This window comes from Quercus lobata, chromosome 4 (genome assembly GCF_001633185.2).
Source record: "Quercus lobata isolate SW786 chromosome 4, ValleyOak3.0 Primary Assembly, whole genome shotgun sequence".
In the NCBI taxonomy this organism is placed as follows: domain Eukaryota; kingdom Viridiplantae; phylum Streptophyta; class Magnoliopsida; order Fagales; family Fagaceae; genus Quercus; species Quercus lobata.
In genome coordinates, this window is record NC_044907.1 from 10,525,195 (window position 1) to 10,539,828 (window position 14,634).

At 34.2% G+C, this 14,634-nt stretch overlaps 1 protein-coding gene and 2 pseudogenes across 1 annotated transcript; all 3 read left to right on the plus strand.

Moving 5' to 3' along the window:
• Positions 1-1,529: 1,529 nt before the first annotated feature.
• LOC115983835 (acyl-CoA--sterol O-acyltransferase 1-like) lies at positions 1,530-2,983 on the plus strand. Its single transcript, XM_031106662.1, has one exon. The coding sequence runs from the start codon at positions 1,675-1,677 to the stop codon at positions 2,860-2,862; it is 1,188 nt and encodes a 395-aa protein (XP_030962522.1). The 5' UTR covers positions 1,530-1,674; the 3' UTR covers positions 2,863-2,983.
• Positions 2,984-4,442: 1,459 nt separating this feature from the next.
• LOC115984574 lies at positions 4,443-5,625 on the plus strand (annotated as a pseudogene).
• A 6,278-nt stretch (positions 5,626-11,903) lies between these two features.
• On the plus strand, positions 11,904-13,681 carry LOC115984575 (annotated as a pseudogene).
• Positions 13,682-14,634: the final 953 nt, after the last annotated feature.

The window sequence follows — 14,634 nt, forward strand, 5'->3', positions numbered from 1 at the left end:
TTGAAATGACCCAAAGTCTTGAGTTATGAGAGCAGAATGTGGGCCTTTATTCGGATGGCAAAGAAACTTCCTTTGTATAAAGGAGGTACCATCAATTTACTCTAGATTTTTAACTCACTTTTATACTACAAAATAGAAGGGAATCCTAGGCTCCGCCTCCTAGCCCTCCCCAAAACCTTATTCATGTCCCTTATTTTTTGGATTCAAATCCACAACTTGTTGCCCATTCATCCATGCGTGAGCTTTGAATATGTTCATTTTTAACAAATCATTGCTTATGTAACAATTTCCCTTTGTTTACCCCCTCTACCTTTTTTTTTTTTTGGTATTTGTTTTCCAGACTCAAATCCTCCCAAGGGTTGAGGCTGTCCACCAGCCCAACAGTTCGTGGGCCTTGAGGAATGCTTACTAAATCTTTTTGCTATTACAGTTTCTGTCCAATTTTGCTATCATTACCTTGGGAAGATCATATATACTCCTAATTCTTCCTGAGAATAGGTTATTACTGTGGTTAATTATTAGGTAATACATTACCTACTACCCTTTTGGCACACAGACATGTCATATGGTCGATTTTTTTCTTCACCATTGCCCTTGTTTTGAGGGAATTTATGTGTCATATAGGCCTTACCCAACTATTGTAGACAAGAATTAACTCTATTCCACCATTAGAGTAAGCTTGAAAGGGTCAAGTTATCCTTGTGTTAAACATCAACACATAACGCATACATGAACACCTTGATTCTTTTCAGGAGTTTAATTCCCATAACCAAATACATTCAACAATGGAAAGAAGGATTTGAATCTAGTTCTCTTAAAAAAGGAGAAGAGCTAATACGTCGACATACAAAAGTTCTTAATTTATTTGGCTCTCATATACTTTCAGTGCACCATGCGCAGATATGATGTTTAAAGTGCACAGATTTATATAGTCCATTACATAAAGCTGATGTAATTTAAAATGCACAGTTTAATGTAGCCCTTTACGTGAAACTGGTGCAACGCATTTGGTAATACTCGTGGCAGCAACTTCGTGCGAAGTTGCTGCCACAGGTGTTACCAAAAAAACCGAAGTTGCTGCCACTAGTCATTACTTTTTAAAGGTCAAAAAAGCCTAACAAACCTGAGTTAAAATATGTTTTTTCGGGCTGAAGAAAAGAACTATCAAAACTGTTATTTTATTATTCCACCAATTAAAAGCACTTTGTGGTTATCATTTTGCACGGTCAATCTTTGTCGGCCCAATATTTTAAAAAAATGTTTCGTTAACAGCGATTTTTAACTTTTAACTTTTTTTTTTTTTTCTTTTTTACAATTTCTTTTGTTCTTTTTTTAGCTTTATGTCATATTTTTTGGTGTTCTTTTTTAGCTTTATGTCATATTTTTTTGGTGTGAAATCAACTTCATATAAAGAAAAAATATTAAAATATTTAAAATGATTAGTTTTATATATTTTCATTTATTTAAGCATGCTCGTTAACATTTGTCTTTAAAAAAAAAAAAAAAAGAAAAGAAAAGAAAAGGAAAGGAAAGAGAGCGACTTTGTCTTTCGCGGCCTTTATTTATGTACATCAAACACTTTTTCTGAGCTCTTGGTCCTGGATCTCATTCATTTCTTCACCACAAACACTGCAGATATCAAGAACAAGAAAGAGAGAGAGATCCAAGAGAGCAATGGAAGGTGAGATATACAATTTCATAAAGGTATGGCTCTCAGTCTTCGTATGTCTTTCTTATTGCTATACAATTAATAAGAAAGTCTCCAAAGGTCTTTCAAGACTCCTCTGTGTTCTCCCAATTGTTTGCCTCTTTCTCTTCCTTCCTCTTGACCTCCATTCCATTCATCTTGGAGGCACAACTGCCTTTTTCATAGCTTGGCTTGCCAATTTCAAGCTCTTACTCTTTGCTTTTGGTAAAGGCCCTTTGTGTTCTGACCCATCAATCTCTCTTGGACGCTTTGTTGCTCTTGCTTGCCTTCCCATCAAGATCCAACAAAACACACCCTCAAAACCCCAAAACACCTCAAGTAAGGTAAACCCTTTTCCACTAGAGTCACAAAATGGCCATAGTAAAGAAAACCCACCTCAAAAACCAATAGAGAAACTCAAAAATCCACCAATGGCACATCTAAATGGCCAAAACAAAGAAAACCCAACTTCCAAAAAGACCCAAGAAAGTCATATCTCCCTTCCTAATTATGCAGTAAAGGGTGTTCTTTTGGCCATTTTGGTATGTTTATATGACTATAGTGACCATATGCACCCAAAAGTCCTATTGATCCTCTATTGCTTTCACATATACCTTCTCCTGGAGTTCATCTTAGCCATTGTAGCAACCCTAGCTCGAGTCCTACTAGGAATGGAGCTCGAACCACAGTTCAACGAGCCATACCTCTCCACTTCACTACAAGACTTCTGGGGTAAAAGATGGAACCTCATGGTCACCAACATGCTACGCATCACCGTATACAATCCCACCCGACATGCTCTTGTGACACGTGGCATCAACAAAAAGTGGGCCCCACTCATTGCTGTCTTTGCCACATTTGTTGTTTCGGGGTTCATGCACGAGCTTATTTTCTACTACTTGGGGCGCATGAGTCCCACATGGGAGGTCACTTGGTTCTTCCTTTTACACGGTTTGTGTTTGGTAGTTGAGCTTGTCTTGAAGACGGAGGTTTTTACCGGTGGGTGGCGGTTGCCACGGCTGATTTCGGGGCCTTTGGCAATTGGATTTGTGTTCATTACCTCGTTTTGGCTGTTTTTTCCTCCGTTCCTCCGGTTTAAGGCTGATGTTCGAGCTTTCGAAGAGTATGCAGTATTAGGCGGGTTTTTGAAGAATGTTACTCGTACATCAATTTAGGGTATGCTTGGAACGAAAGGAAAAAGAGAAGATATTAAAGAGTTTTATGTATCTAATACATGTGATATACCTCTTATTTAAGGTATATTTGGAATACAAAAAGTGGTAACAATGATTTTTACTTGGCTTGACATAAATATCTACTACATAGCATGTGAATTACATATGGTTGCGCTATATATATATTGTGACAGTGATGTTATATATATTGAATTTTCAAGCTTAGGAAGGTAAGGTTGGGTTTAAGCTATGTAGAGTGGTATCATAATTATTTTGTCCTACGTTTGAAAGTAGGAAAATGTTGTTGATACTTAACTCCTTGTTATGGTCATTTTGTACTCACGAGTCATGAGTGATAGTTGTATTTTCTTCTCAAAGAAAAAGTTTGTGGACGGTATATTTCGGAAAATGTTAGTTAGAATGGTATAATTTATTTTGACTAGAATATAATAATAGTAGGTGGCGTCCTCTGATATAGAAATTGATAAAACCGGTGGTGTTACTAATTAATCATTTACACCTTATTTTTTTATGACAAACCGATACAATTAAAAGCATGCAGGAATATTTTTGTGTCTTTTTTTATACCTTTTCTTGTCAATCTAGGGAAGGTCTAATATTTATAAGTTCCAACTGGCCAGCTTTAATTTATTGTAATAAAATTTCTCTTATTATATGAAAAATATGTCACTCAGGTATCAATAATAAGATTTGTAAGTTAGTTACTAGTTATTTCCGATGGGAATTGGGAAATGTGAGCAGTGGTGATAAATACAAAGAAAAAAGTTAACTGATGTCTTAAGATATTAGTTTAGGCAATATTTTCAGGAAAATTTTATGAGAAAAGAAAAAATAATTAATTTTTTTAAACAATTTTTCATAAAAGTGCATGTTAATTGGTCTATTAATAAATATCATAAAGTATCCTTTAGCGAGATCCAAATAAAAATTGGGAAATGCTAACGAAAGGAAAAAAAGAATGTTTTGACAATTTTTTTTTCATTTCTCATAAAAGTGGTGTCAAAACTTTCTTAAAATGAATTGTTAACCAATGCCCTAAGAGTACGTACTCATTAGCATGACCCATAAAAATTAGTAAAGTGGAAAAATTATTCAACATCTCATCTCCCCTAAAACCTAAAAGTTGTTCAAAAACTCAAAATCAAATACCAAAACTTTTTTTTTTTAATTTTTTTTTTCTACTATAAAAAAGTTTGTCTCTACTCTCTAGTAATTCTTTTCATTTTCTAATCCTGAAGGTTGTCAAAGTCAAGTATCGAGACTTGTCTCTCTTGTTTAACCAATACTCTCCTTTGTGATCCGTTTGGATTGAGGGGGAGGGAGAGGGAATAGAGTAGAGTAGAGTAGATTTAGTACAAAATTAGTTTATTTTTAGCTAACTTTACTCTACTCCCTTCCACTTCCGTTCCTTCCCCCTCCATCCAAACATGCCATTAATTTCTTGGTCTTATTGAATGATACAGATCATTCACTTCTTGAAAACAAAAATAGTTTGTGTGATTGTTTCTAAGTTTACTTGAGACAAGCTGTTCATTGAAAACCAAGCGCCATTGTAGTTAATGTTGAATACTGAAGGTGAACCAATTCCATCACTACAATTGGTCCAGTCTTCTTTCCACAGGTTTTAGGTGTCTATGTTATATGCTTACGATATTGCTTCCACAATTAAATCCCAATTAAAAATCCAATAAATCCTTTTTTGGCCTCGGAGATCGCGGTTGAAGTTGATAGATATCCTGTGAAACATCTATATGCAACTATGCCTCCTCTCTTCTAGTGTATTTAAAAAAAAAAAGTCTCTAACGTGGATTCATCAATTACACAACATGTGATGACAATAAGTAATATCACGTGTACCGTCAAGCTTTAATAGAGCTATCATTGTGATCACAATACATTCGTTGAAAAACCACTACTTGAACTGCTCAACTCTTACCGAGCATCATGTGAAGTAATACACTCCTACTACATAGAAAACCCAACATCCAAAAAAACTCAAGAAGGGCATATCTCCCTTCTTAATTATGCAGTAAAGGGTCTTCTTTGGCCATTTTGGCACTTTTATATGACTATAGTGACCATATGTAACCAAAAGTCCTATTGATTCTCTATTGCTTTCACATATACTTTATCCTCGAGTTCATCCTAGCCATTGTGGCAACCTTGGCTCAAGTCCTACTAGGAATGGAGCTTGAGCCACAATTCAATGAGCCATACCTCTCCACTACACTACAAGACACTTGGGGTAGAAGATGGAACCTCATGGTCACCAATATGCTCCGTATCACTGTATACAATTCCACCCAACATGCCCTTGTGACACATGGCATCAACAAAAAGTGGGCCCCACTCATTGTTGTCTTTGCCACGTTTGTTGTGTCAGGGTTTATGCATGAGCTTATTTTCTACCTCTTGGGAAGCGTGAGTCCCACGTGGGAGTTCACTTGGTTCTTCCTCTTACATGGTTTGTGTTTGGTTGTTGAGGTTGTCTTGAAGACGGTGGTTTTTACTGGCGGGTGGCGGTTGCCATGACTGATTTCGGGGCCTTTGGCAATTGAATTTGAGTTCATTACCTCATTTTGGCTGTTTTTCCCACTATTCCTCCAGTTTAAGGCTGATGTTCGGGCTTTTGAAGAGTATGTAGTATTAGGTGAGTTTTTGAAGAATGCTACTAAGCGCATTTTTTTAGGATATGTTTGGAATGAAATGAGAAAAGAATTATGTAATGTACCTCTTATTTAAGGTATATTTGGAATACAAGAAGTAGGACAAATGATTTTTATTTAGCTTGACATAGATATCTACTACATCTGTACCTCTTAAGCATAATATGATGTTTATATATTGTAAAAGAGATGTTACGTATATTGAATTTATCAATTTAGCATATACTACCTTTTTTGGAAGTGAAGAGGGACCAAAATATATTATATTTTCAAACATAGGGGTTAAAGAATAGGGTTAAGCTATTTAGAGGGGTGTCATATTTTGACCTACATTTGATAGTAGGAAAAATGTTGTTGCTACACAACTTCTCGTTATGGTCATTTTGTACTCATAAGTCACGAGTGATAATTGTATTTTCTTCTCAAAGAAAAAGTCTGTGGACTGTATATTTCGGAAAATGTAAGTTAGAATGGTGAAATCTATAATAATAGTAGGTGACGTCTTTTGATAGAAAATGATAAAACCTGTGGTGGTAGAATTACTAATTAATCATTTATACCTTCTCTTGATGACAAAACGATACAATTAAAAGCAGGAATATTTCTGGGTTTTTTTTTCTTAATATACCTTTTCTTGTCAATCTAAGGAAGGTCAATTATAAGTTACAAGTACAACTGGCCAGCTTTAATTTATATTTATTGTAATAAAATTTCTTTTATTATATGAAAATATGTCACTCAGGCATTTAGAAAAAAAAAAAAAAAAAGTCACTCAGGTATCAATAATATGATTTTTAAGTCAATTACTAAGGTTATTTCCAATGAGAATTGGGAAATGTGAGCAGCCAAAGTTAACAAAAATCTAAAAGCTATTTGTTTTGGAAATAATTTTAAAAACTTTTTTTTAAGGGAAAAATAATTTAAAAATTATTATAGAAAAAGAAAAAAAAAATTAATTTTTTTAATAACTTCCATAAAAGTGGATATTAAATGGTCTATTAGCAAATGTTTTAAGGGGACTAGTCTCAAATAAAAATTAGTAAAGTGGGAAAATTCTTAACATCTCATCTTATCTCGCATTTTCTTTTTTGAGAAAATTTCAACCGTTCGTTCTTGATGATAGCTCTATATCATCAAATCAAGACATCAATTGGTCTTTAGTGTAGGCAGGAATTAAATGTTAAATCTCTTATTTAACCATTAGAGATTTTACCAGTTAAATGTTGGTCAAAAACTCAAAATCGAGTACCTAGTGCCTAGACTTTTTTTTTTCCTCAGCTAAGAAAGTTTGTCTAGCAAATCTTTTCATTTTCTGACCCTGAAGGCTCTCGTGTTTAAGCAGTACCCTTTTTTTATAATTTCTTGGTCTCATTGAATGATACAGATCATTGACTTCTTGAAAACAAATATATTTTGTGTTATTGTTTCTAAGTTTACTTGAGACAAGTCGTTTATTGAAAGAGTACCAGGGGCCACACGTTGTGTAGTTATGTTGAATACTGAAGGTGAATGGGCGAATCAGATCATTCATAAGTTTTAAGGGTCAAAACTGGTTTGGGTCCAGTGCACTAAATCTAACATAACGATGATATGCGTCTATTTTGAAGGTGACAGGTTCGGTGCATTAAACCATCACAATGGTGATGTCATGACGGGTCTATCTCTCTCTCTCTATATATTTTAAATGCTTACAAAATTGCTTATTTTACAATTAGATCCCAAAAAAATCCATTAAATCTTCTTTGGCCCCCACGAATCTCCTGTGAATCACATCTGTATCCAGCTTCTCTTTTGGTTGGCAGCATGTTCGAGATGCATGAATTATATATGAATTTTAAATCTTTCTGATAATAATCAACGTTATGAGCCACTTTCAGATTACCATTCTATTTAGCATGCTGCTTCATCTACGTGCAATCAACGACACCGGCTAATTTTTTTCTTTAAAATAACTAATATATATTATTGAGGAAAACTTTACTCAGATGAGTTGTAAGTTGCAGAGTTACCAAAGTATACTTTACAACAATCCTCACCAAATTCTTGTAGACCATTGATCCTATATATCCGCCATAACTAATTAAATTACTAGATAATCCAAGAGCTTTTCATCTTGATGGGGTAAGCAGTTTTCCTCTTTATAATATATTTTACTTCATAATAAAATTTTGAGTAAAATACATTTTAAATTCCCATGGTCAAAGGTGGTTTCAAATTAAATCTAAAACTTTTATAGACGTTCTATATAAAACCATAGACTTTAGAAAACGTTCAATTCAAATTATGAATCCATTATGCATGATGTCATCAATGGAAAATACTAAAAACAAAACAATATTTTGTGGCTTGAATTAAAACAATATTGTGTTGACAACTTGACATAGCCATAACATTATTTTGTTTAAGCATTTTTCATTCATGGCATCACAGATAAATGAGTTAATATTTTGAACTTTGAATTGAACATTTTTTATAGTCTAGACTTTAATTTGAAATTTCTGAAAAAGCTAAATTTAATTTCCTCTTGTAAACTATGGGATTCAATTAATATAATTTACCCTAAAATTTTGACCCCCTTATCAGAAGTAGCATGTAGATGGTGAATCTGGATAGTCTGCAACCATGTTGGATTGTTTTATATATATTTTTTATCAAACACTTTATTCAGCTGTCTATTTTCATTTCAAGTTGTTAGAGGGCATATGACCATAAACAGAAAGATTAGCTCTTTAATCAGTCAGCATGGAAAAGACAACAATTAAAAACCAACTTGATAAGAATCTGTTAAACTGTTTGACTAAAGCTTATAAGGATCAACTTTTAGTTTATATATACATTTTTTTAAAAGGTTACTTAAAAACTTTCAATAAGCTGTTCGAAACGGAGAAAAATTTTTCTAGGGGAACTTTTTTTTTAGGAAAACTAATAAGTCCTTTGGTTTTGGAATTTTTTTTTTTTAGAGAGTTTCAACCTTTAATGTCTGTTCCTAATGATAGCTTTTTATCGTTAGACCAAGACATCAATCGGCTTTTGGTGTAGGTGAGGATTATCTCTTATTCAACTATCAGAAACTTTATTAGTTAAGTTAACTGAAATTTAGTTTCAGTTTTCATGATATGTCATGACATAACTGCTGTTTTGGAATTTGGTTTCAGTTTTGACAAAAATGGAGCTAGCAAGATACACGCTATGAACTCAGAAACTAACATTCAATGTTTTGACTAAAATTGAGCAGCTGAGAATATGGGAAAACAACTTGATAGGAGGTATCTCAACATTATTTTCACATTTATGTAATAAGAGTATGACATATGAATAAAATACTTTTTAGAGTCAGTTCAAGTTCAAGCACTAGCACTTTGAAAAAATCTCCTTAGGTTAGTGATTTATCCTGCTATGGGTCTACCTGTCGCAAACAGTGATCAGTGAATTAAAAGATTTGAGGAAACATGGTGAGAAACCCAAAAAAGAAAAAGAAAAAAAAAAAAAAGAAAAGGTAAAACTTCTCAATTTTACATCTAGTTCAAAGTTTATACTTTATATGAGGTATGTATGACAGATGACCATTGGACCATTCATTTTTTGTTGTTTCTGCACTACAATACAAAAAGTACTTTGCTCCTTTCTCTCATTATTGAGTAAAAGGTATATGGTGCATTTTAGTGGTTCACAACTAGACATGGCCAGTCCCTATTTCAATACAAAGAGCATCAAATAAACATACAATTATTTAGTGCCACAGGTTGTCAACAATGTGTAAGTGTGACCTCAAATTTTACAACATAATTAGACGAATAAATATAATTTTTTTTTAAGAGAGTTTCAACCTATGGTGTTCGCTTTTTATCATCAGACCAAGATATCAATCAGTTTTTAGTGTAGGTGGAGATTTAACCTTAGATCTCTTATTCAATGATCAGAGACTTTATCAATTAAACTAATTGAAATCCACATAATTATTATTTTTCAAATGTTCAAGCATAGACTTTTAAAAACCTGGAGTGGGCTTCCAGCCCAGACCAGTTACAAAAAAGAGCCCACTGGCCGAAAGCATGCACGAGCAACCACATTACAAGCTCTCAGACACAAAAGAATAGGAAACATCAAGAAAGTCCCCACTACAATTTCTTATATATCATCTATATAAATATATATATATATATATATATTTATTTATATATTTTTTTGATATAAAATAGAATTTCTACTCTAACTTAATTTAAGGGTATATGTGTGTGAAACTCCCTCCTGGAAACTTGAACCCTAACCCTTGTTGAGTGACTATCGGACCAAGAGTGCGCGGTGGTTCATCTATAATATTATGAGATAGATATAGAATTAGTACTGCATTAAAACATTCCCATCAGTTTATTCAAAAATTTCAGTCTATTTTAGCGTAAAAGCTTATTTTTTTTATTTATATTTTACGTAATCACTTGTAAAAAACATCTATGTCAAATTTAGCTCTTATATAAATTTAAATAATTTTAACTTAACTGATGTTAGTGTTTTTTGGATATGAATGTGCTAAATTTAGCTCTTATACATATATTGACTGATGTGAGTACTCTAATGCCATGAATTACAAGGTTGAGAAATTGTAAGGCAAATTGCATGAATTTCAAATGGGAAATGTAAAAAGACATTTCAAATGACTCATGTATCAATCATATAATTGACTAAACAAAAATGGCTATCTGAACTGGGCGTTGAATTTGGACTTATTTATTTATTTTAAAATTTGGTAAGAAAGGGTTGTTGAGTGTAGTAGGCGAGACGACAACGTTCTGGGGTGGGCCTATTCAATGCTTTTATTTGTAGACCACATTGTCTGCGTTTATGTATTTGTACTATTAAATTATTAATTAGTTAGTTTTTTTTGAATATATAAATAATATTAAAAGATGTGTTTTGGTCATTTACAATTATTCGCAAAAAAAAAAAAAAAAAAAACGAAAATGCCTTGTTTTTGGATCACTACTAATGCAATATTTCTGAAGTGGACTAAAGAGACTACAGAAGGGACGAATTGAATGACTTTAAAAGTTAAATAATTGAATTGAATGAAGGTAAAGTTAAAGGATAAATTGAATTTTAGACAAAGTTAAATGGTTCAATTTATAAATTACCTTATTTAAAATGTCTATATTTGTGTAGACCATTACATGAAGCTGACGCAACTCTTTTGGGTCTAAGTTTTATTTGTAAGTTTTCTCAAAAAAAAAAAAAAAAAAAAAAATTATTTGTAAGATGCTCTGTGCTCCTGAAGTTGTTATCGCATGAACCATGACTTCTTTTATTAAGGTAAAAAAAGGAAGGGAAAAAAAGAGAAAATTATTAGTTTACATTTTACTGATTACATAAGACTTACATTGCAGACTAAACAAATGTGTACAACATTGTACACATTTGCATTAACAATGTACAACGTTGTATAATATTCAAGTAAATTTGTAAAATTTTCATGAATAGTAAATGTAAACCAATAATTGTCAAAAAAAGAAAAGAAAAAAAAGGGCAAAGACTAACATCTCCCTAAGTTGATAACAGGAGCTGATTAGAGGTCTGCCTTTATCTCAATATCAGACAAAGTTGAATGATGTAACTTGGCCTAGTGACACTGGCCTGGCCTTTGGGCTATGGCAATTATGGCTCTAAAGGAATATTTTTGGTCTTTAGACAAGAATTTAGTTTGCTTTTACCCATCTTATACACAAAACCTTACACAGATAAACAAAGTGGAAGAATTTGACTGATGCCCATCTTTTGTGTATAACTATTTTGTTTGTGATCTAATGAAAATAGAAACCCTTAGGTAATGTCCTACGTATTGCTAATCTTGTATGAATGCTCTCTCTTAAATATTAATAATACCCCTTTTCAAAAGGGAAAAAAAGAATTTCAATAAACTATGTTTTGCTAATCTTGTATGATCTCGTAAATGTTAATAATAACAAGTTTTCTCCCTTTATTTTATGCTCATTGTTTTACACGTTCAATTTTTATTAATTGGCCCACCACCGCATATTCTTGGTGCGATGGTTACTTTACAAGTATAAGTGCTTGTGGAAAGCTTCACGTACATATACACTTAGATTAGGTTAGAGTAGAATTTCTATCTTGTATATAAAAAAAAAATTAATTGGCTCAAAACATATATATATATATATATATATTTTTTTTTTTTTTAAATTTTTTAAAAGAGAGAGCATCCTTTCCTTTCAATAAGCCGCCTTCATTTATGTACATCAAACATTTTTTTGTGTAGCTCTTGGTCTTGGATCTCATATTCATTTCTTCACCACAAACATTACAAAGATCGAGAACAAGTAGAAAAAGAGATACAAGAGAACAATGGAAGGTGAGATAAACAATTTCATAAAGGTATTGCTTTCAATCTTGGTAAGTCTTTGTTATTGCTATGCAATTAGTACGATTGTCTCCAAAGGTCTTTCAAAACTCCTTTGTGTTCTTCCAATCGTTTGCCTCTTTATCTTTCTTCCTCTTGACCTCCATTCCAATCATCTTAGAAGCACAACTGCTTTTTTCATTGTTTGGCTTGCTAATTTCAAGCTCTTACTCTTTGCTCTTGGTAGAGGCCCCTTGTGTTTTGACCCATCAATCTCTCTTGGACGCTTTGTTGCTCTTGCTTGCCTTCCCATCAAGATCCAACAAAACACACCCCCAAAAAAGATAAACCCTTCTCCATTAAAGTCTCATCTAAATGGCCATTGTACGGCACCTAGCGTCCAAGTTCATTTGGGCCTTGGGCCATGAATTAATGATATGAGCCGGGGGTCCAATCTTTTCACCAACAAAAGCCCCGTCCTAAGTCCATAGTAACTACTAGTCTAAACTGGGTGTTGTCCGGACACTTGGAAAGCGGACTGCGGATGCCCCGCTTGCATGTTGCCCGGGAAATCATTTTCGGGCTCTATACACATGCCCGGTCACATCGCCATTTGAGTGCTCGGCAGAACGCTAGGAAAATCCGCTGCCGAACATATTTGCTACAGTGGGAACCGTTCCCAAAGTCACTCGTACCTAAAAATCCACTTAAGTTTATCGACATTGGACCTCTCTTTGCACTAAGGAAAAAGATAATGATGATTACCCCATTAACAAGGGCTATAAATAGGAGAAACGAATGAATGGTAAGGGGATACAATTTTGGGGAGAGAAAGAAGAGAGAAAGAGAGGGTTTGAGAAGAAGAAAACGTAGAGACAACCCAAGGTAGGATACCTAGACACACCAGACAAATAAATTGTGAGCCCAAATGGCGGTTTGGCCTAGCAAGCCCATCTTTGGAGCGTATAGCCATAATAAAGAAAACCCACCTCCAAAACCAATTGAGAAACCCAAAAATCCATCAATGTCACATCTAAATGGCCAAAACAAAGAAAACCCTACTTCTAAAAAGACCCAAGAAAGGCATATCTCCCCTCTTATTTATGCCATAAAGGGTATCTTTTTTTTTTTTTCCATTTTGGCAAGTTTATATGACTATAGTGACTATATGCATCCAAAAGTCCTAATGCTTCTTTATTGCCTTCACACATACTTTCTCCTTGAGTTCATCCTAGCCATTGCCTCAACCCTAGCTCGAGCCCTACTAGGAACAGAGCTTGAACCACAGTTCAATGAGCCATACCTCACCACTTCACTACAAGACTTCTGGGGTGGGAGATGGAACCTCGTGGTCACCAATATCCTATGCCTTAGTGTATACAATCTCACCCGCCACATGATGACATGTGTCATCGGCCACAGGTGGGCTTAACTCATTGTTGTCTTTGCCACATTTGTGGTGTCGGGGCTTATGCATGAGCTTATGTTCTATTACATGGGGCTTGTCAAACCTTCATGGGAGGTCACATGGTTCTTCCTCTTACATGGTTTGTGTTTGGTCATTGAGGTTGTCATGAAGGAGGTGGTTTTGGCCGGTAGGTTTTGGTTGCCTTAGCTGATTTCGGGTCCTTTGACATTTGGATTTGTGATCATTACCTCATTTTGGCTATTTTTTCCACCATTCTTCTGGTTTAAGGTTGATGAAAAGGCTTTTGAAGAGTATGCTACATTAGGCGATTTTCTTAAGAATGTTATTCTTACATTTATTAGGGTACATACGTAACACAAAATATGGTACAATGAATTTTTATTTGCCTCGACATAGATATCTACTACATACATTGGGCACATAAAATATGTTTATGATAAGAGTAATGTTGGCAATAGGTGATGTGTCAATAATCATGAAAAGAAATTCAAATATTCATTTATTATCTTGTTGAAGTGACGCCATTGACATTTAATTATATATTAGTTTGTAATTTATTGTTGTTATAAAACTTATAATACCTTAACATTTTCCTTTGATAATATTAACATGTGTGTTATACATAGTTCTGTTGCCTATATCTTGTATTGCGAGAGTCATGATATAGTGGAACAAACAAAGGAAAAATGTGATATTAGTGGTGTACAGTACACCAGCTAAGGCATGGGAGAATGTTGATGTGGCTGGATCTGGACTTTACACATGGAGTGGTTGTGAGCAGAGGAAGAGGAAACGTTGGCTACAAAATCTTATCCTTGGCCCGTGCTAAAGGCGTGATTGCCTTGGGAAGGAAGTAAGATATGCATCTAACATGGTACTCAAACACTCACAAAAGGGAGATAGTAACTTTCTAAGGTCAGTAGCTATAGGAACACCCCTTATTAGCTGAGTGCATGTTGAACCACTTCAGAGACATGTATATCACTTACAGTACTTCTGATGTCCTTCTCATTGTTCAAGAGTTGTTCCCCATGCAATGGCAGAGTCACCCACCCGCATGCCACAATGTCATGTTGGCATATTCTCTCTCCTCCAGTCACCAAATAGTACCCCAACTATGGAAAGGTCCAAAAATTGGAAAATGATGACTTGACACCTAGCTTTGTACTCAGTCATATTCCTCAGATTATAAGAGGAACATGCAGCTGGACTTTTGATGGTAAGAACCCAAGTAGATCTTTTGAGAAGAGAGTAGAAAGTTGATAAGATAGGAAGGTAGAGATAAGATAGGAAGATAGAAAATAAGG